At 43.0% G+C, this 26,299-nt stretch overlaps 1 protein-coding gene across 3 annotated transcripts in view; it reads left to right on the top strand.

The window, feature by feature from the left end:
• The window catches only part of CSGALNACT1 (chondroitin sulfate N-acetylgalactosaminyltransferase 1), a 275,401-nt gene that overhangs the window by 217,458 nt on the left and 31,644 nt on the right, over window positions 1-26,299 (top strand). For all 3 annotated transcript variants that reach the window (XM_012785057.2, XM_012785056.2, XM_012785053.2), the window contains one exon: window positions 19,753-19,969. In XM_012785057.2, coding sequence (XP_012640511.1) covers window positions 19,753-19,969 — 217 coding nt within the window. The remainder of the gene's footprint in view (window positions 1-19,752; window positions 19,970-26,299) is intronic.

The following is a 26,299-nucleotide window of genomic DNA, read 5'->3' as shown; positions in this document are numbered from 1 at the left end:
CAGAAGAAAGGCTGGTTCTGCAGAGTGATGAGTAAATTTTTCTTCATTTGCTTTTCTTTTGAGAGAGGGAGATTAGGAATTTAAAGTCTAAGCATATAAAAATAACCACTGCAATACATATTAAATGTTTGACAATGGTGATTTTGTATGACAAGTTCATTCCCCCATATTTCTGTGTGTATTTTGATTTGACTCCTTAAAATAGAAGACTGATGTAATTGTAGATTCAGAATTTCTATTTTAGTAATCATCCTGATTTTCTTACTTGGCCATAACTGCGTATTATTAATTTTTAAGAATCCTGGCCCCATGTAAAATAAAAACCCTTTGATTTTACCGTAACTCGTGAGCAGGGAAAATTGATTAGATGATCCCGTTGCAGTCCTGTCTCCACATGAACTTGGCTTTGGAGTCAGGCTGCCTGCATTCAAATCTCAGCTGACCATTTAACTAATTGTGTTATGTATCCAGGGTACGTAACCTCTCTGATCCTCAGTGTGTCTCGCTATAAAACTCACATTATTAATGCCTACCTCATGGGGTTGTAAATAATATAGGGGTTAATGCACATGATGCTTTTATAGCAGTGCCCGGCACAATAAATTTTATAATTATTACTGTTTTTGTTGTTGGTTGCTAGGAATTTGGAGAAAGCATTTTTATAGCCCAAGGCATTTTGTAGACTCCTTCCCTGGTTCCTCTTACCATTCTGAATTGTAGTTGATTTTCTCTAAGATACTACTGAGTCGTGGTAGGTTCACTTCCCTTTCTGGAAGCATCTCCAAAGTGTCATTTAATATAAACTAAATCGAACATCTTTTGGCAAAGAGTTTTAGAAGTTCTCTTGACCACGTTGGATTGCTGATCTAACCCTATGCTGAGAGTGTGGTTATCTGTGGTTGTATTGAAACCGTGGGGAGTATGTTAATCATACTTTGTGTGCACACAGTATCTGATTGGGTAGAGGGTGTCTCGTGGGAGGTGTATGATAAGGAGAATTTGGGATCTAGGGAGAATGTCGATATTCACTTACATTTGTTCTCGTGCATCTTGGAATGAGAGTTTTTGATCTTTCTCCTTTTCGTGTTTTGGGCTGTTGTGTTTTTGTTCTAAACCCCCAAGTCATCTTTGACTGGGGAGATGAATGCTTTTATGATCCCCACTGTGTTTTTCTAATTAAAAATCATCTTAGGCCGGGCGCGGTGGCTCACGCCTGTAATCCTAGCTCTCTGGGAGGCCGAGGCGGGCGGATTGCTCGAGGTCGGGAGTTCGAAACCACCCTGAGCAAGAGCGAGACCCCGTCTCTACTATAAATAGAAAGAAACTAATTGGCCAACTAATATATATAGAAAAAATTAGCCGGGCATGGTGGCTCATGCCTGTAGTCCCAGCTACATGGGAGGCTGAGACAGAAGGATTGCTTGAGCCCAGGAGTTTGAGGTTGCTGTGAGCTAGGCTGACACCATGGCACTCACTCTAGCCTAGGCAACAAAGCGAGACTCTGTCTCAAAAAAAAAATCATCTTAGGAGGGTGGGTGGAGTAGAAAGCACCTCTCAGCTGGCGTGGGGAAAGACATGCTTGCTGAGAGCTGCCGTGCACAGCAGATGTGCACCGAGGGTCAAGGCAAGATTGGTAGCGCCATGGCTTCTCCCCTGTTGGTGTTTACCAGTAGTGGAGTCTTTCAAAGCCTGACCATTTTTCTTCTCTGGAATTTTACCCATGAACCCATTATTCTTATTGACTTTCCATCCATCATGTTAATTGCTATTAGGTTCTAGCTGCTGCAGCCCAGGGCTCACTTGTCTCACCCTCTGCACTAGATGCAAGATTGTCCATGGTCTTGATGCATGGTGGCCCCTTCCCCCACCGTGGACCGTGTCCTGGGACCTCCCTGTCATGGAAGCTGGGCGTCCAGTGCTCTTTGGATCTGGACCCAGTTTGACTAAGCAAGATCCCCGGTAAAAGAAACTCATCGTTTTATTTCTGAACACTAATAACTCCTGTTGGAAGGTGAAATGTTCTCGTTGGGGTGTTGGTGGGAGTGAAATTGTTTGTCTTTTTAAGGCAAAGCCGTGTTTTAGTATGTTAACATGATAGATGAGTCTCTGGGGCAGAACGAGAGTAAATGTTAAAGCAAAAGCTTTCAGGGAGAAAATTTAAGCTCTTTAGAGTTGTCAGTTGGAGGAAAAAAATTGAGGCAATTTTTCAGAAGGGAAGCGTTGTATGAAAGCGCAAGTTGGCATCTGAATGTAGGTTAACGATCATCCCCAAAAATAACGGCTAAAGGATTTCTCTTTGCCTTGGCTTCCTAAGAGGACAGGTAGTAAATCCTGACCTCCGTTTGCACAGGCATTAAAGAGTAGGTAGCCCTTTCCTTCTGCAACTATTATTGAGCGCCTACTGAGTGCCAGGCACTGTCCTAGGCAGTGGGGATGCAGAAGTGAAAACTCAAAGCCTGGCTTGCAGAGCTCATGTTCTAGGAGAGGCAGAAGATAAACATAGACCTAAGTGAGCAAATTATATAGTTATGGGAAGGGGTGATTGGCTTCATAGAGGAAAGATCAAGGTGATTAAGAGTTGGGGGCCACAGGGGAGGACATGACAACCTCACATAAGATGGCCAGTCTCGGCCTCATGGAGAAGTTGACCTTAGAGCAGGAACTTGAAGAAGGGGAGGGAGCAAGTCATCCCTATACCTGGAGGAAGAGGGTGTCCAGACGGAAGGACCAACTGGTGTTCAAGCTCTTACACAGGCAGGTGGTGAATTGGTGCAAGTGGAACCTGCTAAATGCGCAGACCTAGACCCCTGACTCCCATGGGAGACCCAGGACAGTAGAGCTCAAGAGGAAGCCTGTCGCTCTGGCCTGCCACTGAAGCAGTGTGAAAACTTTAGAGCAACTGTTTACTGGGAAGAAATATTCCTTGTTCCTCCCATTGTTGGTGGCATTGCTCCTAATTGTAAAGACGACTTACTGCTGGCTCAGCTTGGTGGGGGGGATGTGGAAGGAGAAGAGAAATGAGCCCTTGTCTATACACCTTTCACTCCCGCAGAGCTGGACACGCCACATCCCTGAAACTCGGAGAATTAGAAATTCCAATTCTTCAGCATCTGTGCTTAGTTAGGTTTGTATAAAATGTGCTACTCGTTTCCTATTCAGAATTTCAGAATGGAGGCAACTGAAACACGCATTGCTGTAGTTATTTATAATTCATGGTGGAGAAAATAAGCTTACCATGTTGAGACTTGCTCTTTTAGAGTTCTGTACACTACAAAGTGTCTGTCTTCCCACTGTTTATATCACACCTGGGTCTTTAATGCTATTCCAGTGTGCAGGGGAAAGTTGTTCTAGAAGATGGGCAATAGTATGACCCATGGAGAGGATTTTTTTTTTCCAAACCTAAGTCCAGAAATAAGGCTCTCCCTTTGGGTTCTTGTTAAATCTCAGCACCTCTGAACGTGTTTAATGAGGAATATTAATGGTCTGGCTTATCCCTATCTGGGTCTACATACATATCCCTTAATTTGGGGTATTTACCTGGTTAGAACAGCACTTCTTCCACTTTTTGTATGGCATCAGAATTCTTCATAAGCCTCCAATACTACAGTTCAGACGTAATAAGCAAATGAAGGAAAGTAAGAGAATTAATGAGAAAAACTGAAGTGGTATCCAGGCTATATAGTAGCCATGGAAGAAAAAGAATAAGGTCAGCTGTATCCAATTGCTGATATGGATTAAAACCAAAGGCCACATCTTTGCAAGTGCCCATCAATACATGAGTGGATTAATAAAATGTGGCATATGTATACCACGGAGTACTACTCAGCTATAAGAAACAATGGTGATATAGCACCTCTTGTATTTTCCTGGCTAGAGCTGGAACCCATTCTATTAAGTAAAGTATCCCAAGAATGGAAAAACAAGCACCACATGTACTCACCAGCAAATTGGTATTAACGGATCAACACCTAAGTGGACGTACAGGAATAACATCTATCAGATGTCGGGCAGGTGGGGGTGAGGGGATGGGTATATCCATACATGAGGGTCATGCGCACTAACTGGGGGATGGGTACCCTTGAAGCTCTGACTCGGGGGAGGGGAGGCAAGGGCAATATACGTAAACCTTAACATTTGTACCCCCATAATATGCTGAAAAATATAAATAAATAAAAAAAATCCAAAGGCCAGGCCTGCAACGCACCCAGGCTACTGGCCCATGATGATGCTTTGAGAGCCTGGTTGTCACTGCGAATCTGAGATTTTTGAGTCCTTAAGAGACTTTTCCCCATGTACCTTAAGAAACCTTTACCCAGACCCTCATGCAAAGATGAGACAGAGGCTGGAGCTTTTTCTTTATAGCTGTGGCCCCTGAGATGTCTTAGTCTGTGTTGGTGACAGCTGTGATGACTCCAGCTTTATGTAGGGAAGGGACAGGGCCCTTGACCCAGAAGACAATGTTTTTTTTTTTTTTTTACTTGAGTCTTACAGATGGTTCCCTGCCCTGAAGTGTAACATTTTCTCATATCTCTTCCACTTCCATCTCCTCATATGATAGCAACCCACACATTCTATCTGTCACTAATAGATCATTTACCCGTTGAGGTTTTAACTTTGCATTCCATGTCTACAGCACCATCAAATAAGTCATTCTCCAGGCGTTCAGGCTTTCCTTGCGCTTCTCAATACTCCCTTTACACGTTCTTCTCATAGAAATGGCCACCATCCAAACGTTAACAGCCTACAACGACACAGCTTTTATACACAGGGAAAACCAGGGTCTATCAGGACCATTATTGTTAAACACAAGGGGAAAATGCAGGCTGTATTTTTTTAAAGGAGAATAACAAACAGGACTGGAAGCTCTTCTCGATTTCAATGTTTACTCCTGTTTTATTTGAATATTAGACCTTCAGGGGATAAAAACCTTTGTCACGTTAGGACTTGGCAACATCAATGATCCTTTACCAATGCAATTTGTAGTCATAGAGCAATTCGGTGGGTAGAGAAAGGGGAGGCATTATTTTTGCCATTACTTAATTTCCAGAATTACTCTGAAGAGCAGCAATACATTATTGGCCAAGTGCCTCTTGACTGCCTGCAAATGCTTTCACCGCCATCTGGGACTCGCTAGATGGTGGAAGCATTGAGATCTTATTCCCTAAAGCGATGTTTTCCAACCTTGGCTGCACATTCTGGTCTCTTGGAGAGTCCAGGCCACACTACAGAATAATTAAATCAGAATCTCTGGGAGACTGCAGGGCCCAGACTGCAGGGCATTTTCAAAGTGCCCCAGGTAATTCCACTGTGTAGCCAGAGCTGTGGACCACAGCTTAAAAGGAATAGCTGGATCTAGAGCTGGAATGGCCTTATATCTAATGGTTCTGTCAAGCCTGTGCCTGTGCAGGGGGGTGGAGTCACTGGAGATCGTGATACTCTTTGTCAGACATCATGAAATAGATTTGACCTTCTCTTTTAAACTGTTACATGGCTTCATGCCATTTTGGGGGGGAAAACTGAAGTGTTTTGTTGCCCATACCCTAAAATAGTATTCTAATACCTGACATTTATCAAGTGCTTGAAATATTTCATGCAATGTTCTAAGTGCTGCATACGTACTTAAATAATCACAACAACCCTCTGAGATAGCTAGTTTATTATGATCTTATTTTAGAAGTGAGCACACAGGTAAAGAAGGTTAAGTACCTTTTCCAAAGTTATACAGCTGGGACTTGAACCTGTGCTTCCTTTTAATGAGTAGATTTAAACCATTTAGTTATAAGGTAATTACTGATGAGTTAGAGTTTATGTCTCCCAAGTTAACTAATCACATAACCAAGGTACATTTTTATTTTAGAGAGTTCACCAAGAGACTAAATGAAAAATAGCTATTCATGGCTATTTTTTGACCAGGGGTCTTGTTTATTTACTTGAAAAGTCCAAAGTAAGAGTTTGATATTATCCACTTGAAAAGCTTTCTAGGCTAAATTTATTGTAGCCATGCCCATTTGTGTGGAATTTTGGGGTCTCAGCCACCCATTTGCCCATATGTTTAGTGGACGTAGAACTTTTTTTTTTTGAGGAAAATTATGGTCCTACCCAGGACACTCCCACTGCCAAGCTCCATGTGGAGATCTGGTGGCCTTATGTTCTGGCACTTGCCTGGCATGTCGTAAGAGAATGTCAATAATACATTATTGTATTGCACAGTAACTGACCGCGTTTGCACCTGCTCCTACTCAGCAGCATAGCTTACGTATGTGCCATGAACTTGTCAGAGAACACAATATCAAATACTCATGTTCCAGATGACATCGCTGCATAACAAATTATCTCAGAGTTCAGTGGCTTAACATCCCCATTTTCTTACACTGACGGATTCTGTGGGTCGGGAGTCCAGAAAAGACACAGTGGGGATGGTTTGTCCCTGCTCCAGCATGTCTGTGGCCTCATTTGGGAATTGGGGGGGGGTGACAGCTGGTAGCTAGAATCATCTGAAGGCTTGTTCACTCTCAGATCTGGCATCTGGCCTCTGATGACAGCAGGACCAGGACTGCTGAGTGGAGTGGCCTGTCCACGTTGCATGACGTCTTCACAGCATGGCACCCTTGGGTTAGTTGCACTTTTAACGTGGTCATCTGGGCTCCAAGAGAGAATGTTCCAGCAAACAAGGTGGTAGCTGCATCACCTTGCTCTTTTCTTAGTCAAAGCAGTCACAAGCCCCTCAGATTCAAGGGGAGGGGACAAAGATATCCCCTTTTGATGGGGTCATGAATCATTTGGGAAAAGAACATTCAGGAAGTGCACTACCCAAACAGGCTAAATATTATCTATTCCTGTGGGTTCTCTGGTTTTTTTAAATCCTTACATTAAACTATTACTTGAAAATGACATCTATAATAGACCACATTTTGACATCTAATGGAATTGTTTTTACTCTTGAGTGGTGCACTTTCAGTAATACGATATGTTAATAAAGTTACTGTAGGAGTTTTGTAGAGGCAGTGTCTATCATAATCCTAAGATTGCAATTGTCTGTCTTCTGGTTTATTGCTATGGCATGGGCACAGTGAGTCATGCATTGTTTAGTGCCTATGTTGTATAGCTGGGGAAATGAGGGCTTTGAGAATTGACTCTGCTCAAAACCACAGAGCAAGTTAATGGTTGAATGGAATTAAAATTCAAGTCTTTCTCCTATGCCAGACTGCCTCTGTAAGAAGTGTCCCTGGCTTTGTTATCTGAGATGTCACTTTGCAACTTGCCACAACACAGGAGTTTGGCATGACTGAAACATAGCTTGGCATTCTGAGTAGATTAGTCTATTGAAAAGCATGCTCCTATGGGGTTGACAAACCTCCTAGCTGCCAATGTGCAGTATTTAAGTCGTTTCCTTGTATGCTCTTCATACCAAAGGAAAAAGGCTTTGCACCTTGTCATTGTGTCGTATCGGTGGCCGGTGGAGGTATGTGTCTGCATCCCTGTCTGTGTTTCTAAGGATCTGGAGGAAAATGTGGTACAAGATTCATCCCTCTAACTGAAAGTTCATCTCTGTAGGTTTCTCCACAAAACGTCACAGTGATTGGAACATATTGGTTTTTTTTACAGCTTAAGAGTAAGATTGTTGCAGGTTATAGGGATTATCCAAAAATAAAAGAAAACCCCAAACCAAGATCTAAACAAAACCCAAGTGATGGCAAATGGTAAGACAACCTTAGCATGACACATGGGTTTTCCGTGATTTGGAACTTTTGTGGCCCTCCAGCTTCATGTCTTGCTATAGTCTTCAACTGGCCCCTCTCCCAGCCTTGCTGGACTTCTGTAGTCTTCTGAATGCACCATACTCTTCCTCCATACTTGTTGTATGTTCTGGTCAAGCAGCCTGGAAAGTCCTCCTAGCCTGTCCCCTGCTACACAGCTCTTCCTCCTCACCTTAAATCAAATACTTCCCTGTTTGAATGGCCTTCTGGAAATATCCCCAGCAGAGTTAAGGGTTTCTGCCAGTGCCCCAAGCCTTGATCATGGTGCTATAGCTGCCCATTGCTGTTTCTGTGTTCCAAATTTGCACCCCCTTACATGGTAGGGTACCTATTTTATTCATTTTTGTATACTCTAGTCGATTACCAAATATGGAAGGTGTTTATTGAGGGATTGCTGCACAAATGAATCACTGGATTAATGGGTTAATAACAGAAGCACAGCTTTCTGTTCACTATCATCTTGCCTTTAGCTGTTGCCCTTGTGACCCTACAAGGTTTGCAAGAAGTGATACGTTCAGATTTCGTTTAAAACACTGCCAAAGTCTGGACTATAGCTCTAAAATTTCTCTATATTAGCAAGCAGGTATTCAAAGGGCAAAAAGAGAATTGTGTCTATAAGTATGCTTTTCCCATTGACCTTCTAGGTTGGTGTGGGTGTCAGTTTCTCTCCCTTTTTGTGGCCTCCATGGAACCAACAGAACAGATCCAGACTTTTTAATGGCACCTGTTTGGTGGGCAGTTGGTCATAGCTGATCTCATCAGAAATACCATTGACTTGGACCACTATTATGTATTAAAATGGCTAGTTCTTCATTTTTACTGTCTAACATTTACTGAAGACTGATATGGTACCAGTTTGACATAAACCAGTGTTTCCCAAGAGCTAGTCCTCAGACCCCAGTTGAACAGGTCTGGTGTGGGGCCCAAGAATCTGCATTTTTCCAAGCTTACTGGTTTCTACTGGCATAGATGAATGCAGATCAACTAATGTCTAGTATGGTAAAGAATTGTGACCTACTTTCTAGGCTTATGATATTTTTTTGTTGTTTTTAATCTTCAGCTTGCTGTGGTTTACCTGTAGTTTAGAAGTTCCACAGAAATACACATGTATTTTCCCCAAATGTCCAGTGGATTCAATCTTACAGCCTATTGGTTAAAGCCAAAATGAATTCCTACCATTGATTAATTAGATGAATCTGTCCAAGAAAATCAGTGCTTACAAGAAACCCTACTTATGACTTTCCTTGAAGCATAAAGCAGTTGATGTGGTTGCTTTGAATGTACACCGTGATCTAACTTCTAAGACTAGGAAGCAGGAACCCTGGGTCATTAAAGACATTATTTAAGGTGGTAGAGAGTCAGTGATGAAGCCAGGGTTAGAGTCGGAGTCTCTGGAGTGGGTGTTGGCCAACCACAGCGTCTGTCTGGAAGAGTCAGGAGACTCAGTGTGTCTGACAGAGGGAAGAACCCTGTTATAATTATGTTAGTGATCGTGGATGGTCGTTAGGTATGATATGGTGCAGGGCTTTGCTAACCAGTATGGATGGTTGGGGGGGAGTGGAGATAAAAAGCCATGGTACGTGACAGAGGGCTTTGGGGACAATGATTTGAAATTTTCAGTTATTATCCATCAGAAATGAGTTTTTCAGATAACATCTAAAAAAACATCCTATAGCAATATCACTAAAAAAAATAAAAATAAAAAATAACCTTGACCCAAATATTACATATGCTAATATGTAGATCATGAGGCTTTTTACCAGAATATCAAAAATGTTCACATCTCTGAGTCCACAGTGGCAACTTTAAAAGGATTAGTAATTGGATTCTGCTTTCAAGCATATTTAATGCAAGGTACAGCAAGTGGGGTGGGGGGAGGGCTTGCTCTGGAGTCCTTACCTGTTTGAGAGCAGCAATGCATGAAATGAGTGATGGAGCAGTGTGGAATGACATGCTGATAATATAATGACAGTTGTTATTGCTAACATCATTGATTACTTCCTGTGCATTAGGCATGCATGTTTTACAAGGATTAATTCATTTACCCTTCACAATAGCCCTGTGAAATAGGTATTATTATTGATCCCGTATCTTAAAGAAATTGATGTCAGTGAATCGATCAATAATATTACCTTACTCTCCAAAGGTGAGTTTTAAGGCTGACTTTTCTGATATACTTTGGAAAGTGGATAAGCTTTTTGAAGCATCTTTCCTGATGTTTTTCTATCCTCAAAAGTCAGTCTCAGAAAGAAAGAGCAGAAAAGAGTTATAAACATCCTTTTGATGGTAAAATTGATTTACCTTTAAAGAGCTTTGCTGACATGGCTCTTAGAGTCACACTCACGTACCCATCAGTCTGTGAACGTAGCATTTGTAACCTTGAACAAGTTGCTGCTTTAACTTCTCCCCAAATGGGTAAGTGGCTTACCTCTGGAAAATACCTTCAAATCAAGATATTTGTGAACGTGGTTTGAAAAACAGACATGAGTCAGGGGCAATGTAAATTTTAGTAAGGCTGTAAGTGCTCCATTTTGTCGGTAAGTTGCCTACGTCATTGGCATGGCCAAGGTCATCCGTTGGTCAAAGACAATAGCATGGTCACACAGTCGTCCCTGGTCTTTGACCCTTTCACTCTAGGTCATTGCTTCTGCCTCTATCTTAAGTTTTCTGCCTTTCCACAACATCCTGACTGTACTGTTCCACTGTGTTTTGAAAGGAAGTCCCGCAGCTGTCCGGAAATGACCCTGATAATGGCCGCTCTGACTTCCTGCCCTCGGATGTTTGTTCTGGAACCCCTACAGAGCTCCCTGCTGTCCTTTCTTCTGCCATCGCTGCCTGGCCTCTTACACCCCGTCTAGTCCACGCAGGCTAGACTTTACACATGTGTATTACATGTGAATTACATGTGTAATTTCTAACCTTTGGTGCTTTAAGGTCATGGGAAGAGCTGGCATCTCCTCTTCCTAAGAAACACACAGTTCTCAATAAGAGCTGAAGGTGAAACGGTGTACGCAGGGCCTGGAGCAGCCTGTGGTCTGGGTCTGGCCAACTCGAGACAGCATTGAAGAAGGAAAGTGCAGAGAGTCCAACGTCCTGGCCCTTTGCATCTGCTGGAATAGGTTAAACTTAAACATCCTCAAAATTCATTCCCCCCCATCCCTTCTGTTCATAATTTCTGACTTCAGTCTTGTTGGTTGTTCTCACCTTGCATCTACACCTTGCCCCTTTCCTGTCCTTTAATTCTGTTTTTTCCTTAGGCTTCTCCAGCCTGGACCCCAGAACATAGTCCTTTCACCACTTGCTTCCTGGCACCTGCTTTCCCTGCCCTCATGCCTGTCCCGCAGAGCCCCGAGCCAGCTGGTCAAGTCACCGTCGTGTCTCCTCCTCCACCTTTGTCCCTCATGCACTAGAGAGAGAGGAGGCGCTGTCTGTGCGTGCGGGTGTCAGTGCGGATTCATTCTCTCTGGCCCTGCTGCCCCATCCGTGTTGCAGTGTAGTGTTGCAATTCCGTTCCACCTCCTCACTCAGCTCCCATTCTCCACCCTCCTCCCCAGCTCCAGCCCTCCTTGCCAGCCTGTAATTCCACCCTTAGTTCCCTTGCTCTGATTCCCTGAGAAACTGACCACACGTGCACCATGAGCTTCTAAGGCTCCTTGCCCTAGACTTGCACTAACTGTCCCCTGCCTTTCTTGTTCTTCCCTACTACTATGTGGACAAGGTGAGCCTTCCCTGTCCAATACCAAGTCCTTGCCTGGGTTGTAGCTCCTGTCCACCTCTCACTTCTCATTCTGCCTATCCTTTTCTGCCTGTTCCTCCCAATCAACATAGGAAGGAATTATGTTTCTCTTTCCATTTTTTTTTTAAACACGGTCAACTCCATAAATGCCTCAAGCTGCTTCTTTATTGTATTTATTCCCTTTTTAGCCAAGAAGCTTCCCTTTCTTCTTCCCTCTGTCCTGCACAGCAAATGCCCACTAGGCTTGCAGGTACAAAGTTCTGGTTTTGTGGCACCAACCTTCCAATGGAGGGAAGAGTACTACATAGGCAGGTGAGTGAACAATTTGGATGGTGTGCCATGGACAAACTAGAATGGGCTCATGTGAAAGAGGTGACAGAGAGTGACGGTGGGGCTGAAACTAGAGAAGACCCCTTTGAGGGGGCGGCGTTATTGGTAAGATCCCCAGTGATCTCCTTCTTGCCCCATCCTGGGGACAAATTTCCTCTTCATCAGGATTAACCTTGGCACAGTGGTTGCAATTGTGATCAAGCCTCATTTATCCACTGGGTTCCCAAGCTTCTGTCTTCTGCTTCTCTGAGCACTGCTGTCATTTGAGACTTCTCAGTCGCCTTTGTGTATCCACACTTCCTGTACCTGAAGGATTGGTATGTCCCAGGCCTGTAGACTGGACTTCTCCTCCTTCTTCTACAGACTCTTCTTGGCTGATCTGAGCTCCACTAATAGTTTCAACCCATACAGCAAGGCCCCCTAAATCTGCAAAAGGCCTGCTGAGTGTCAAACCTAAATACCCGCCTCTTCAAATCAGAATATCCAAAGCTTGGCTTGTAATGCCTTTCTCACATGTAACTGGAGCTAGACTGTATTTCTCCCTCCTTCTCACCTGCCATCTTGTTTTCTAACCAAGTTCTCACAAGCTTCCTTCCACTTCTCATCCTCTCCACTGCTGCTGTCTTGGTTCTGACCCTTGCCTTTCCCTGCTGAACCACGGTGGCTCTTCCCTCATTGCTCTCTGATCTGTTCCCTGTCGTTTACCCACACCCACACTGCTGTAAGGTGATAATCCTAAAAAATCTCATCTCTGCCTTGTTGGAAGGCTGGCCTGGCTCCCCTGTGCTCCAGGACAGTTTGCACCTGTCATGGTGACTTAGTGGCATCCCCCCACCCCCTGTCCTTCCAGCTTCTCTCCCTCCCTCACCTGCCTGTTGTACTCCAGCCTTGTCTGACGTTGGCCAAACATAACAGGTCAGTTTTTGTTTCTTCTATTTTCTTAGTATCTTTGCTTACACAGTTCCCTTGCCTTTGCATGCTCTCTCTGATGTTGTAGTCTTGGCCGGCACCCTTCAGTCTCCAGTTCTGGCAAAACATCCTCTAACAAACTGTCCAGTCTGGCCTGCAGGCCACATGTGGCCCGCCAAGGACATTTATCCAGCCCGCCGGGTGTTTTTGCCACCGCTGCCTGTCCTGCTTAGCAGCTGACGCGTCCCAGGCCCACAGTGCGCATGTGTGGAATGTGCGCTGCACTCTCCAACGGTCTGAGGGACAGTGAATTGGCCTCCTGTTTAAAAAGTTTGAGGACCCCTGGTCCAGACCCTCCACCAGGTAGAGACTGCCTCCCTCCTTGTTCCTTTACACCTGGGACAGACTCCATTGGGCCCTTATCATATTTATGCCTCTTTTGTCTACCTGTCCGCCTTCCTCTCTGGAATGTGAATTCAGAAAGCACAGTGATTTCATTATGCTTATCTTTATATCTCCAAGGTAGAGCATAATCCATGGTAAATCATAGCCATAAGAAAAATCAGTAAGGAGGACACTAACCATGTCATTTGCACATGAACTGTGGGAGGCTGGCAGGTCACCTGCTGAGAAGCCCAGTCCTTTGCAGCACCCGAATCTTAACACGCCTTCATTTTCTACTCATTGTCAAATGCCCACTGGCTGTCATGAGTTGATGATACATGTGTTGTAGTTTTCTTGGGGGTGGAGAGAGAAAGACTCTGAAAAGAAAGTTGACTGCTAGTACTAATGATCAGGTGAGAAAGGAGCTCTAAGTAAGTGAGGTTCTTAGAAAGTTCTGATGGATTGGGAACCAGAAATTGGATTTGTCGGATTGGATCTATGACCTGAACAAGTACACAACGAAAGCAATATATAGAAATAAGAAGGTGATTCATGGATTGTGTCAGCAAGTACATCAGTCAGTGCAGCTGTTCCTTATCAAGTGAAAGACGCTTTCAGTGCAAGCTGAAACAGTAGGAAACCAAGTCAGGACATGCCCAGAGCCGCTGCTGTGAACAGATAACCTGCAATGCAAGAGAGAGTAAAGATAAAAAATAAAGAAAACACCACATGAAAAAAAAAAAGAAAGAAAACGTGAGGTGCAGTAAGACCAACAGATCAGGAGACGACTGCCAGTGAAAAGACAGTTTGCTACTCACAGTTCCCAAGAGGAAGGGGCACGCCATGCCACGGGGCCACACGGGAAGGACCAGGGTCTGTCAGGATGCGACGCTGTGGGCAAGAGCTTTATTTTGGCTTCTGTGGTAAGGAACAGCTGAGCCTGGGTGAGCAGACTTAGCACTGGCTAGTTCAAATAGTATCTGCAGGCTCCAGAGCATGGACTGTGCCCAGCTGTGCGGCGTCTGACCCTGGGGGCATCGGGACAAGTGGCTGGTGGCCTGGAGTGATGGCTGCGGCATGGGCTTGGGATGGGCTGGTTTGCATGCAAACAGTTTTTTGCCATCTCTATCAATTGGGTCAGCAAGGCCCTGATGTCATAGAGTCAGAATACAGAAAATAAAAGACATGGTTAATGCATGAATCTAGAACTAAAAAAAGAGAAGGGGAAAGAGAGAGAGTAAAGAGAGTTTCCATAGCCCAGCAGCAGAAGAAGAGCCTCAACATGGATCCTTTTCATTGCTTTTTTATGGGGAAAATGATTGACTTTGATAGTTTCTGGGCATTTGGGCACTCATGGCAATCTTAGAATATCTCTTTCACAAATGTTGACTTTCCTACTTTTCCTACAAAAACAGAGCTGGCAACCGGTGACACTGTAATGATGTCTCATTTATCTCACCTGGTCTGGCCTGGTCTGGGAAGGAGAGATGCCATCTAGGCAGGGTTTTCTAGGTAACTGAAGCAACAAAATATTTTTTAAAAAATACTATTTTGGAGCAAAATCTTAGGTAAAGCAGAATATGCATTTACAGAGTTAAACAGGTCTATGCTCTTATAGTGATATCTTCAAAGGCAATTCACATGGCTGAAGTGTTTCTTTCTTCATATTAAATGATCCAGACATTTCTAATTAAAAAAAATAATAATAATGGTTCTGTCTTCTGGAGGCTGCCTGTCACTATTTACTACTGTCAGCATTTCTATCTCTTACAGATTTTCTTTTTCTAAATACTCTCCTTTTTCTTGCTAAAAATATCTTTTTCCATTAAAATCCCCCCCTTTCAAGGTCTAGAAATTTGTATAACTTATGTAGCAACTGTCAAAATAATATGCTAAGGTAAAAAGGGTAGATGGTGAGGGGTTATCTTTGGGTCAATGAGCTGAGTACAGTGGGTTTTACTACAGACTTTGTGTTGATTTCTTGGAAGCTGTTTTTCACGATGCAAATTCCTCTCTATGCTCTAAGCTGGCCATGTTGCACATGAAAAGTGACTCTAGTGGGGAGTATGTTCCAATCATTGTCAAGGTGAACACGGGCAAATCGTAACTTCTCTGGGTCTCAGTTTCCTCATCTGTCACATAAGAAGGCTGGAGAGATGGTCCTTGGGGTACCTTCGTGTTGTCACATGCCAAACAAGTAGTTCCGGGGAGAAGAGTCCAGAAGCTGTAAGACAAGAGTGCCCGAGGATGGGTGATCACTTTGGATTGAGAACGTCCTGGGAATCTTCCCAGAGCAGGAGGGTCAGATTTAGAAGGGGTGGAAAGGTAGACAGATCACTGAGCTGTGTGTCTTTGAGAAAGTGTGAGACGTTTTCAGAGGACAGCAGTTATTGTGGTGAAATACATATCACATAAAATGTACACGTTTGAAGTGTACAGTTTAGCAGACTAAGTACATTTACATTGTTGTGCAACCATCACCACCATCTGTCCTTTGAACATTTTCCTCCCCTCCAAAGAAAAACTCTGTATTTGTTAAAACATGCCCTGTCAACCCTCCCCCAGCCCTTGGTAACCTCTCTTCTACTGTCTCTATGAAGTCAATTACTCCAGATTTCTCATATCAGTGGAATCATACAGTATTTGTTATTTTGTGACTTGCTTATTTCACTTGGCATAATGTCCCCAAGGTTTATCCATGTTATAGCATGGGCCAGAATTTTTTCTTTGTAAGGTAGAATGATATTCCGTTGTACGTCTAGACCACATTTGTTTACTCATCCATCTCTTGATAGAGATGTGGGTTGTTTGTGTCTTCCAGCTGTTGTGAATGATGCTCTTATGAACATGAGTGTGTGAGTAACTATTTGGGCCCTTGGATTTAATTCTCTTGGGAACTACCCAGAAATATATAATGGAATCGGTGGATCATCTGGTAATTCTACGTTTAACTTTTTGAGCAAGTGCTGAACTGTTTCCCACAGTGGCTACTTTGAGCTGCTGGAAAAGCAGGATCTGAGTGTTACTGGGGACAGGTGAAGGGCCAAAGAACCCATGTGTGGGACGGATCAGGCCCTGGAGAGTTGGTCCCTTTCTTGTCCCCAACTGTCACGATTTCCAAGATGATAAGTTGAAGACAGGGCACAGAGATGGGCCTGTGTCTGGTTAGCTCCTGGCCTACTGAAGGAATAGACATTTGGAGGAACAGACTACAGAGCTGTGTCTGGAATACATGGAGGTGCCTCTGCCTAGTTGGTGGCCCTAGAGCTGACCCTGGAGTAGAATAAGATGAGCGTTGGGATGTTGTCAGAGGGAGCCATCCCTCCAAACTCGAAGTACGCTTAGCACTGGTGGAGGGAAGGAAAGAAAAGGAGTATGCCAGGTGGAGGGTCTAAAGGAAGATCTAAGCTCACTCCAGAGTTCTGATTTTGGTCTTTAATTTGTATAGTGCCTAAAACGATACTGTTCTATAAAACATCACAAAGAAGGTGTTACTGAGGCTGCTTCGCTCTGCGTTTGCCTTCCGCCCCTTCTCTCTCAGTTGCTTTGTGTTGCCACCACTGAAGAGTTCCAGGAGCCAGAAGGATTCCTTTGGGCGACATTAAAGGAAGACAAACTGAGCGAGCTTTCTCTGTGTGGGGATGGAGTATGGGCATGGCGGGGGAATGGCTGGGTGTGGGTCTTGGTGGACGTTAGGTTGCAAGAGAGTTTTACATACTATATTTAAAATAGATGAAATTAAGGAATCTAAAATCAGATTCATAAGACAATTAAATTAATTAGGCACAATATGGGAAAACATGCTCAAAAGTTGATGGAATGGCTGTTTCAAGGCACAGGATGTGGAAGACAGTGAGAAAGCAGCTTAAATTGTAGCGTGCCAGGTGAGCCTGGATACTGTGACCTTCCTGATGGGCACAGGAACCGCTGACCACGGCTGGAGGTCTCTGTCACACTGAGCTGATGAGGCAGGTGCCCCCGAGACAGCTAGTGTCATATAGTTATAGAATCATTATGAATAAGAATTATCACATCCTCTGGGTTCTTTGGGAATAGATGTCTGTCTCTTGAGACAGGTTTGGGTGTATCGCTACCCATATTTTCAACTCTGGATTTAGATTTTTAAAAGTTAATGATTCTTATCCTGCCTCTAAGAAGGAAAATGACTCAGTTGAAAAAAAACCCACCCCCTGGCCCACGTACATTTTTATCTGCACGTTCAACTGGCAGCTGTCACTTCCATGTTTGCTGCTGTGTAGAGAAGTGACACTGCCGGCACGGAAACTCGGTGAGACTTTGCAGACACCCCCAGGGGCAGGCTTGTTTCAGTCGTGCTGCTCATGCCCCGTGTGGCCGAATGGGGCTCCTTTCTGACTCAGCCCAACGGCATTTGGCCCCTGGGAGTTGGTGGTTCACCTAGTTTACTCTAGACGACGTCAGGGGTGGAGAAAGAGCCTGTTTCCACTGTGGGTCCTACTTGCCTGAGAGAATTAACACACTTTGAAGGGAACCACTTAACGTTGCAAAGAAGTCCTTTGAGCTTCCTAAGAAACGAGCTGTCTTTCTTCCGTGACTGGTCCCCGCAGGGACTCTGAATCCTTTTCCAACATGAGTTGAGCAAAACTCTGTCAGGTTCTCTGAAGGGCAGTTGAGCAGGGAGCCCTGTCACTCAAGGGATCAGAGAAGGCTTCTGAAGAGAACTTAGTCCTTGTAACTCTGTGCTTGGGTCCTTATACCACCCGTGCTCACTCCCCGTGGGTTGCGTGATTTGGATGCTCAGGCAGGCCCAGGGGACCACAGAGAGAGGGGAGACAACCTAGAAAATTCCCGGCACCAGACTCCACTCGATGGCACCCCGAGGAGAGAGATCCAAACTTTGAACAGGATCAAAGAGGCTGTAAAACCGGTGCTGTAAGATGTGAAGCTCCCTACAAGGCAGAGAACAGAGAAGAGAACTTGGCAATGTTTGTAAAGAAAAGACTCGTAGTTCCCACGAAAGACAAGGGAGAGCGAGGAAGAAAAAGAGAAGTGTGGTTTGAGAGAGATCTTGAGAAACTCTAACTGACCATAGGTAGATGTTTTTCCCTGGAGATTTTTATTGCTACTCAGAGACTGGGAGGGACATGCTCAGCTAAGGTAGGGGTTAAGAGGAACGAGACGTGGGATAGAAAACATGGTACAGTGGGGTACGTTCCAAGACCCCCCGTAGATAGCACCGATGCTATGTCATACATACCGATGCTAAAGTTTGATTCATAAATTAGGCACAGTAAGAGATTAACAATAACTAATACTAAAATAGAACAATTACTATGCTGTAATAAGTTATGTGAATACAGTGTCTGTCTCACACTCTCAATATCTTAGCCTCTACCTCAGGTATCTGACACCATGGAAAGCAAAATCATGGGTAAAGGGAGATTATTGCATAAATCAGAGAGAAAAGCTTTTCTGGCGATTCTTGAATTTTATCATTGTTGGCATTTTCTGCTCCTGACTCTAGAGAGAACGCCCCTAATACCTGTGATGTTGGGAAGGAAAGAGATCTTGGGCATTGGGGTCATCGTTTGCTCATTAGTAGGGAAACACTGTCATCTAGGCCCTGGGCAGGGGGACTCAGCCTCAGTGCAGCCAAGATGCTGAGGTCACATCTTCAGCCTGACCAGTGTCACTCTTACGGAGTTGCAGGACCAGTGAGCTAGGGTGGAGCCCAGTTTGAGGGTATGTAAGTAGGCGGCTCTTCTGCTTCTGCACCTCTTCTGAAAGAAGGGTTATGATGACAGCGAACGTTTATTGAGGGTTTGCTATGTGCCATGTACTGTTGTCACCTCTTTACATCTAGTCACCTGTTTACTCCTCAGAGTGATCTATGGGGAAGACAAGGTGCAGAAAGGTTGAGTAACACCCCAAAGTAAACCGGTGGGGCCGGGAGTTGAGCCCAGGCAGTCTGGCTTGGGCGTGTGTGCTCTGTTTACAGATAGGAAGGAAGATAGGAAACTAAGTATGATGTGTGCCCACATAAAAACACTGGGAACTCTGTGTGTTGTCCGTTTTAATGCTTTTAGAAGCTTCCAGAAGGCCCCACAACCCACGTGACCAGCCCTGAGCCACTCCCAAGGTCCCCAAATAGATCACTACCATCCATCTGCAATGGCCACGATTAATCATAATTTCTAAGGGATCATTTTAACACATACTTTTAAAATTAAATATAATGAGGCTGATAGTTTTCTAATCATGATGCAGAAAATTTGGATAATAGCACTTAAAGGAAAAAAAAAACACATCATCCTACTCCTCATCATAGTCTTATTTTGGCATATTTCCTAACAGTCCTTTTTTTAAATGCCTCTGTATACTATAAATAGAGTTTTGTATCCACCATTACCAGCTTTTTCCCATGTCTTTATGAAGTCTTGGTAACTGTGATCTTTAAATTGATATTTTTTATTTCTCTTTTTATTTCTCTTAGTAGTTTTCATTGGGAGCGTTTTGAGTTTTCTAGTAATTGTTAGATGTAGAGAATGAATCTTAATTTTTTTTTTCAGAGGCATTTAGGGCTAGATCTCGGTTAGAAAACACTCAGCGGCCAAGGTTAATTTTTATGACTATCACCTCTTGTTTTTCTCTTAACAGGGATCTACCGAACAGAAAGGGATAAAGGCACTTTGTATGAGCTCACCTTCAAAGGGGACCACAAACACGAATTCAAACGACTCGTCTTGTTTCGACCGTTTGGCCCTATCCTGAAAGTGAAAAAAGAAAAACTCAACATGGCCAACACGCTTATCAACGTGATCGTGCCACTAGCGAAAAGGGTGGACAAGTTCCGGCAGTTCATGCAGAATTTCAGGTCGGTTTGTTTGCACATGTTTATCTTCCTCCGTGCACTGCGTGTTCGAGCTCTGATATCATTTTCTATGATTTCCCTCATTTCCCCTTCCAAGTGCAAAGGCCCCTTTCTCTTGCTGTTCAACCCTGTTTTCTTCATATAAAGTTGAGCATTTGTGTTTGCCTTTCCCTAACGCAATTAGAAAACTCCCAGATAAGCATATTTACCTTCAAGAGTGAAAAATAGGAAGGACTGGGTTCCCATCAGGATCTGCAAAGATGACCTAATGCCTTTGTGTTCAGTTCTGATCCGGATGCGAACTCAGGTTTGGTTTGGGCTCAGGTTTGGGGACAGCAGGAACTGAGACTCTCCCAGGCAAGCAAGTGACCAAGTGACAATGTTCTAAGTCTTGAGAAGCAGGGAGGAGATTGCTAGTGACAGAACCCAAGATGACAGTGGATATGGGCTGGCAGGTGTCTTCAAACTACGGCCCGCGGGCCACATGCTGCCCGCCTAGGACATTTATCCGGCCCACCGGGTGTTTTTGCCACCGCTGCCTGTCCTGCTTAGCTGCCGACTCGTCCCGGGCCCACAGTGCACACTCTCCGGCAGTCTGAGAGACAGTGAACTGGCCCCCTTGTTTAAAAGTTTGAGGACCCCTGTGCTAGAGGATTCTCTTGCTCAGCTCTGGATTGAATCAGAATTTATATTCTATTGCCACCAACATTGCTTGAGAGCTTAAATTTAGGGTTATGAGAAGAAGGTTTCAAGCACTCAGTAAGCCTAAGTAGGGTTTTATTTTCAGATACACTAATTTAGTTTTCACATATGTGTCTTTAAGCCTTTTATTGTGCAATATTGGATTTGATAAGCTATGATAGCTAACATTCTCATATTAGCCAAGGTTAACCAGCTAACTTATTTAACCAGCTCATTTTAAAGATAGAAAATCAAATTATCTAATCATAAATCTTGGAAGATCAAGCTGATTTTAATCTTATTAAAGTCACATTATTAAAAGGCAGTAGTGGGCAGCGTTAAAGGTATGGTTGATACCTCTCAAAATTCTGGTTCATGAACACATTTCTTTTTTTTAATTTAAAGGATAACTCACTTATAATTAAGATTTTTTAAGATCAGAAGCCAGTAGTTCCAGAAGAATCCTTGGAGGTCATCTGGTCTAATCTTCTCCTAATTCCGACTTCCTCTGTAGCATCCCTGATATAGGGTTCTGTGTGTGTGTGTGTACCAGCCTCCTTCACGAGGCAGGCTGCTGCTTTGTTGACCAGTTCTAAGTAAAAAAGTGTTTTATTGTTGGGACCTGAAGTCAGCCTCCCTCTCACTTCTACCCAGTGGGTCTAGTTCTAGCCTCTGGAGAAATGACTGAACAAATCCATTTCCTCTTAAACACGATAAGCTTCCAAGTATTTAAAGACAGCTATCATAACGTCCCTTGTCTTTTTTTTTTTTTTTCTCCAGGGACAGCAGCTCTCACTTCCCCTAGCTTTTTTCATATTCCCCAGTTCTTAAACTCTTTCTTTTTTTATTAGCTGGACTTGTGCCTTTAGCCATGACATAATGGCGAGACAGGGTAGGCTGATGTGTTCCCAGTGTGTAGAATGCCACTTTGCGCACAATCATTTAACCGTTCCCCCTGGCTCCAGTACTGAAGTGAGTGTTTATGTAGGTTTTGCTTTTATCAACCTACCTTTGGTGTTTCTGTGTTCTCTCTCTCTCTCTCTCTCTGTATGTGTGTGTGTGTGTGTGTGTGTGTGTGTGTGTATATATATATATATATATCTTCTCTTTGGAATGGCAAGGTGCCATTGGTTGATCAAACATTACTTCCTGAGAACTGAACCTGTAGTTGTAGCAAGGCATTACTCTCAGTAGCTGGTATGCCCATATCTAGGACTAGGTTACAGCAAGTCCCTCTAGCTAGGAAGCTGCCTACAGCTTGACAGATTAAAAGTCCTGAGCTTCGATTCTGCCCATAGGAGAGTCATTGGGCACATTGGGTTTGATAAGGCACTGCTTACGCCAAAGAAATGTCTGCTTAGTAAAGGGCCAAGTCTTTGGTATAGGAGTCAGGGGGCCTGAAAAACTAAGATTCTCTTGGGTATCTATGGACAACTGCTTCCTTTAGTGTCCCTTCATGAGAATTTCAAGTAATTAACAATAGGAATAAAACAGAAAGGGAAGTATTGGTGAGAATCATAAAATTAGTAGCTTACAAGGCTCTAAAATGGAGATGGTAAAACGAAATGCAATTCTAGTTAGCATTTAAAACAATAAAACACAATAACCTTAGGGCATTTTTTCCTTGGCTTTTACACTTCATACATCCATTGCTCATGTAGGTAGGAAGGGGTAGGTTGTTCCTTGGAGAGGATCTTTTGAGGCACGTGCTGGACACATTACCCAGATACACAAGGGATAAGAAGATGAATTTGAGGTGTGGTATCTACCTTCATGGAATGTATTAATAGAATCTGAAAAATATGGAGCCAGGTGCTACATGGGAGTTGTAGACAAAAGACAGTGGGACAGTCTCCCCAGGACAGATGACATTTGAGCAGAAAGTTGGGGGTGGGGAGTTTACTCCATAATCAAAGAGTTTCTGAGCATGTTAAGGTCTCTAAAACAATGGATCTGAGAGGGCAAAACCTGAGAGTATTTAATTCTACATAAGAACTTAGTAAAGGTGGCATTTCAGATCACCAAAGAAGGGGTTATTCAGGGCTTGGTGTTAGGAAAACTAGCCAAACATTGCGGGAAAAGTTTAATTCTTATTTCACACCCAAAACCAAAGTAAACTCTGGTCAATTAAATGCTTAAATGCAATTATTCCAACCACAAAATTACAAGGGGAAAACATAAGGGGCTACTTATTAAATATTTGTTGTCTTTATGAATTGGAAACTATTATCTGTGATTGACACTGAAGATGACAGTATGATTTTTATTTCCTTTTTTTCCTTTGTTTTGTGAATTTGTATGTGGTTGCCACATGATTTACATTTTATTTAAAGACTTGGTGAAAGATTGTTTGGGGCTTTTATAATTTAAACATGACTTTCATTTGTTAAAGTGATTCCTGGCTATAAGATGTTTAAGAAATATAGAATAGTACAAGGAATAGATTATTTAAAAAGTCCCTTCAGCTCCTGCCTCCCAGAACTAACCATTATTAACATTAGTCGAATACCATTCCAAGTACCTATCTTTGCATGTATGCAGAAAGAAGAATATCTCCCTAGCTGGGAATAATTTAATGCAACGTGAGATATACCATACATTCTATTTCTAATTAAAGAATTAAAATTTATCTTAGATTTATAAAAGAGAATCTGAAGTGTAACAGAAGAAATTGCTGAACTTTAAGAAAATATCCATTCACTGTAAGAGATTAGTTCCTAAGAGATCCCTTTGAAGTTAATGTGATTTTTGCAAAACAAAAATGGTCGGCATTATTTATTTTTTACTACATATTTTAATTTTAGACTAGATTGAAAATTGCAGTAAGAAAGAGAAGTCAGCACTTACACTTTCTGCCTCTTCTATGTCTCTTCATCTGGTTTTTGTTAGCTGTCTATTGTGGTTTTTTTTTATTATTTCAGCATATTATGGGGGTACAAATGTTAAGGTTACGTATATTTCCCATGCCCCAACCCCGCTCGAATCAGAGCTTCAAGTGTGACCATCCCCCAAACGTTGCACATCTCACTGATTATGTTTGTATATTGTTTTGACCTTTGCTGGGGTTTGCAACCTCTATGTTCTGTTTTGTAACTACAGTTCCTATAGTTCTAGCTCTAGATTTAGTTGACTTAGTGTATTCACTAACAGTCTTCTTCCAATAACTTTCCATTCCTGAGTTCTTAGTTGACTCTATTTCATGGTCAAGAAAGTTTATTTTTAGCCTGGCCAACATGGCAAGACCCCATCTCTACAAAAATATTTTAAAAAAATATTGGCTGGGCATGGTAATGTGCACCTATAGTCCTAGCTCAGGGGTCCTCAAACTTCTTAAACAAGGGGCCAGTTCACTGTCCCTCAGACTGTTGGAGAGTGCGCACTGTGGGCCCAGGATGAGTTGGCTGCTAAGCAGGACAGGCAATGGTGGCAAAACACCCAGAGGGCGGGATAAATGTGCTAGGTGGCCCATATGTGGCCCGTAGTTTGAGGATGCCTGTCCTAGCTACTTAGGAGCTGACATGGGAGGATCACTTGAGTCCGGGAGTTCGAGGCTGCAGTGAGCTATGATCCCACCACTGCACTCCAGCCTGGGCAACAGAGCAAGACCCTTTCTCTTGAAAAAAAAATTTTTTTTTTTAAGAAGGACCATGAGTGTTTGAGAATGGGACATCTCCTTGTAATCTTTATAGTGAAAGGATAGCGTGGCTACGCTTACAATTCTTACAATTTCTCTCCTCCGGACTCTATAGACATCCTTCTGGCATTTAATGGTACCAAGAAATGTTGAGACCATTTTATTTTGTCTCTCCTGAAAATGTCTGGCTTTTGCCTGAATACCTGAAGAAATTCCTTCTTTATTCTCAAAACACATTCACTTAATCATGATGTCTCATCTCAGCATCTATTGTTTTTTATCTGATCTTCCCGGAGTAGAGTTTCCTCTTTTGTTTTATGGGTTCTTTCAGGGTGATTTTTTGGTGTTTTATATTTGAGTACTTCTCCTGATCCATTTATTAGATTCTCTGTTTCATGGACAAGCTGTCTATTTCACAGGTCTTCTCCATGAATTGGCTTCTAATTTTTTTTAATGCCTTAGTCTCTTATCTGCTTTCATTTAAGCATTTCCTTTATGTCAGTGATTCAATTTTTCAATATATCTATTCTGTAACTTATTTCTAATGTATTACTTCTGCTTGTTTTGGCTGTCAGTTTATTTTCTGAGCATATAGTGTACCTGCTGATCTTATTCTGTTGTTTTCATCATTTTCCTCTTTGAACTTTTTTTTAATTAAATTCATATTTTTGTTAAAGTATGAAACATAAGAAATTTGCTTCTGCATTATATTTTCTTTTGGACTAAGTGTTTCATTTGCTTTGCATGCTATTTCTTTCTTAAATCTATTTCTCTTTTTTTCTTTCATTGTGCTCTGATTTTGGGGATATGGTTGCCATGATATTTTTTTATTTTTATTTTTATTTTTTTTTGAGACAGAGTCTCACTTTGTTGCCCAGGCTAGAGTGAGTGCTGTGTTGTCAGCCTAGCTCACAGCAACCTCAAACTCCTGGGCTCAAGCGATCCTCCTGCCTCAGCCTCCCAAGTAGCTGAGACTACAGGCATGTGCCACCATGCCTGGCTAATTTTTTCTCTATATATATTAGTTGGCCAATTAATTTCTTTCTATTTATAGTAGAGACAGGGTCTTGCTCTTGTTCAGGCTGGTTTCGAACTCCTGACCTTAAGCAATCCATCCGCCTCGGCCTCCCAGAGTGCTGGGATTACAGGCATGAGCCACCGCGCCCGGCCTGCCATGATGTTTTGTTTCATCTTTGCATCATATGCAGAGGATTACCCAGGATTTCTGTTTGCTCTGACATAGATAGCATGGGTGGATTAGCTCTCTCCTCGTCTTGACTGAGAACTCTATTATATTTTGAGGATAGGGTATATTCCATTTTCTTTATTTGTAGTATGAAAGGATGGATGGAGGAGAGAAAGAGCTCAGCTAGGGCTTTGCACAGCGTTTGTTGAAGTTCCTGGTTCTTGTAGCTCTTCTGAGCCCTGGGATGGATGGAGTGGATTGTGCCCAGCTCACTCTGCCTAAATGGGATGGATCCTTTTCCCAAGATGTAGATGTATGTGGCATCCAGAATGCGCCTCAGGTGAGGGCGAAGGCCTGGAACATCAGAAAGAATCGGCTTCACTTGTTCACTTATCTTATTTCACTCAGTCTTATCCAATCGTTCTTTCCACTCCTACCAGTCAAAAAGAAGAAGAAAAAGCTTGGGCCCTGTTTTTATGGTTCTGTGGGGTGTAGAGGAGATACGTGTAAGATACTTCATCTGCCTCTTGGTAGTTTTCACCCCTTTCTTCATCTTGCTCTGCCAAAGGATCATGGCTTAATGGATTTATCTTTTCTCCTTTGCTTTTGTCCACTCCACAGGAGGCTAAAGTAGAACTTCTCATTTCTTTCTTTGACCTCTCCCTGTGAGGTTTATGGCAGAAGATTATGTCCCTTTCGTTGGTCATTATTGGTGGCAGGATTTTTGCCATTTTCTGCTATTTTGGGGATATAGTTTCCAACGATCACTATTTGAGATTAATTTATTTCAAGTGTTATCCTTCTAGTGTATTGCCTTCAATACAGGGGTCCC

The sequence above is a fragment of the Microcebus murinus genome, chromosome 24 (genome assembly GCF_040939455.1).
Source record: "Microcebus murinus isolate Inina chromosome 24, M.murinus_Inina_mat1.0, whole genome shotgun sequence".
Taxonomy (NCBI): domain Eukaryota; kingdom Metazoa; phylum Chordata; class Mammalia; order Primates; family Cheirogaleidae; genus Microcebus; species Microcebus murinus.
Note: the sequence above shows the minus strand (reverse complement) of the source record. Positions and strands in the feature narration are given on the sequence as shown.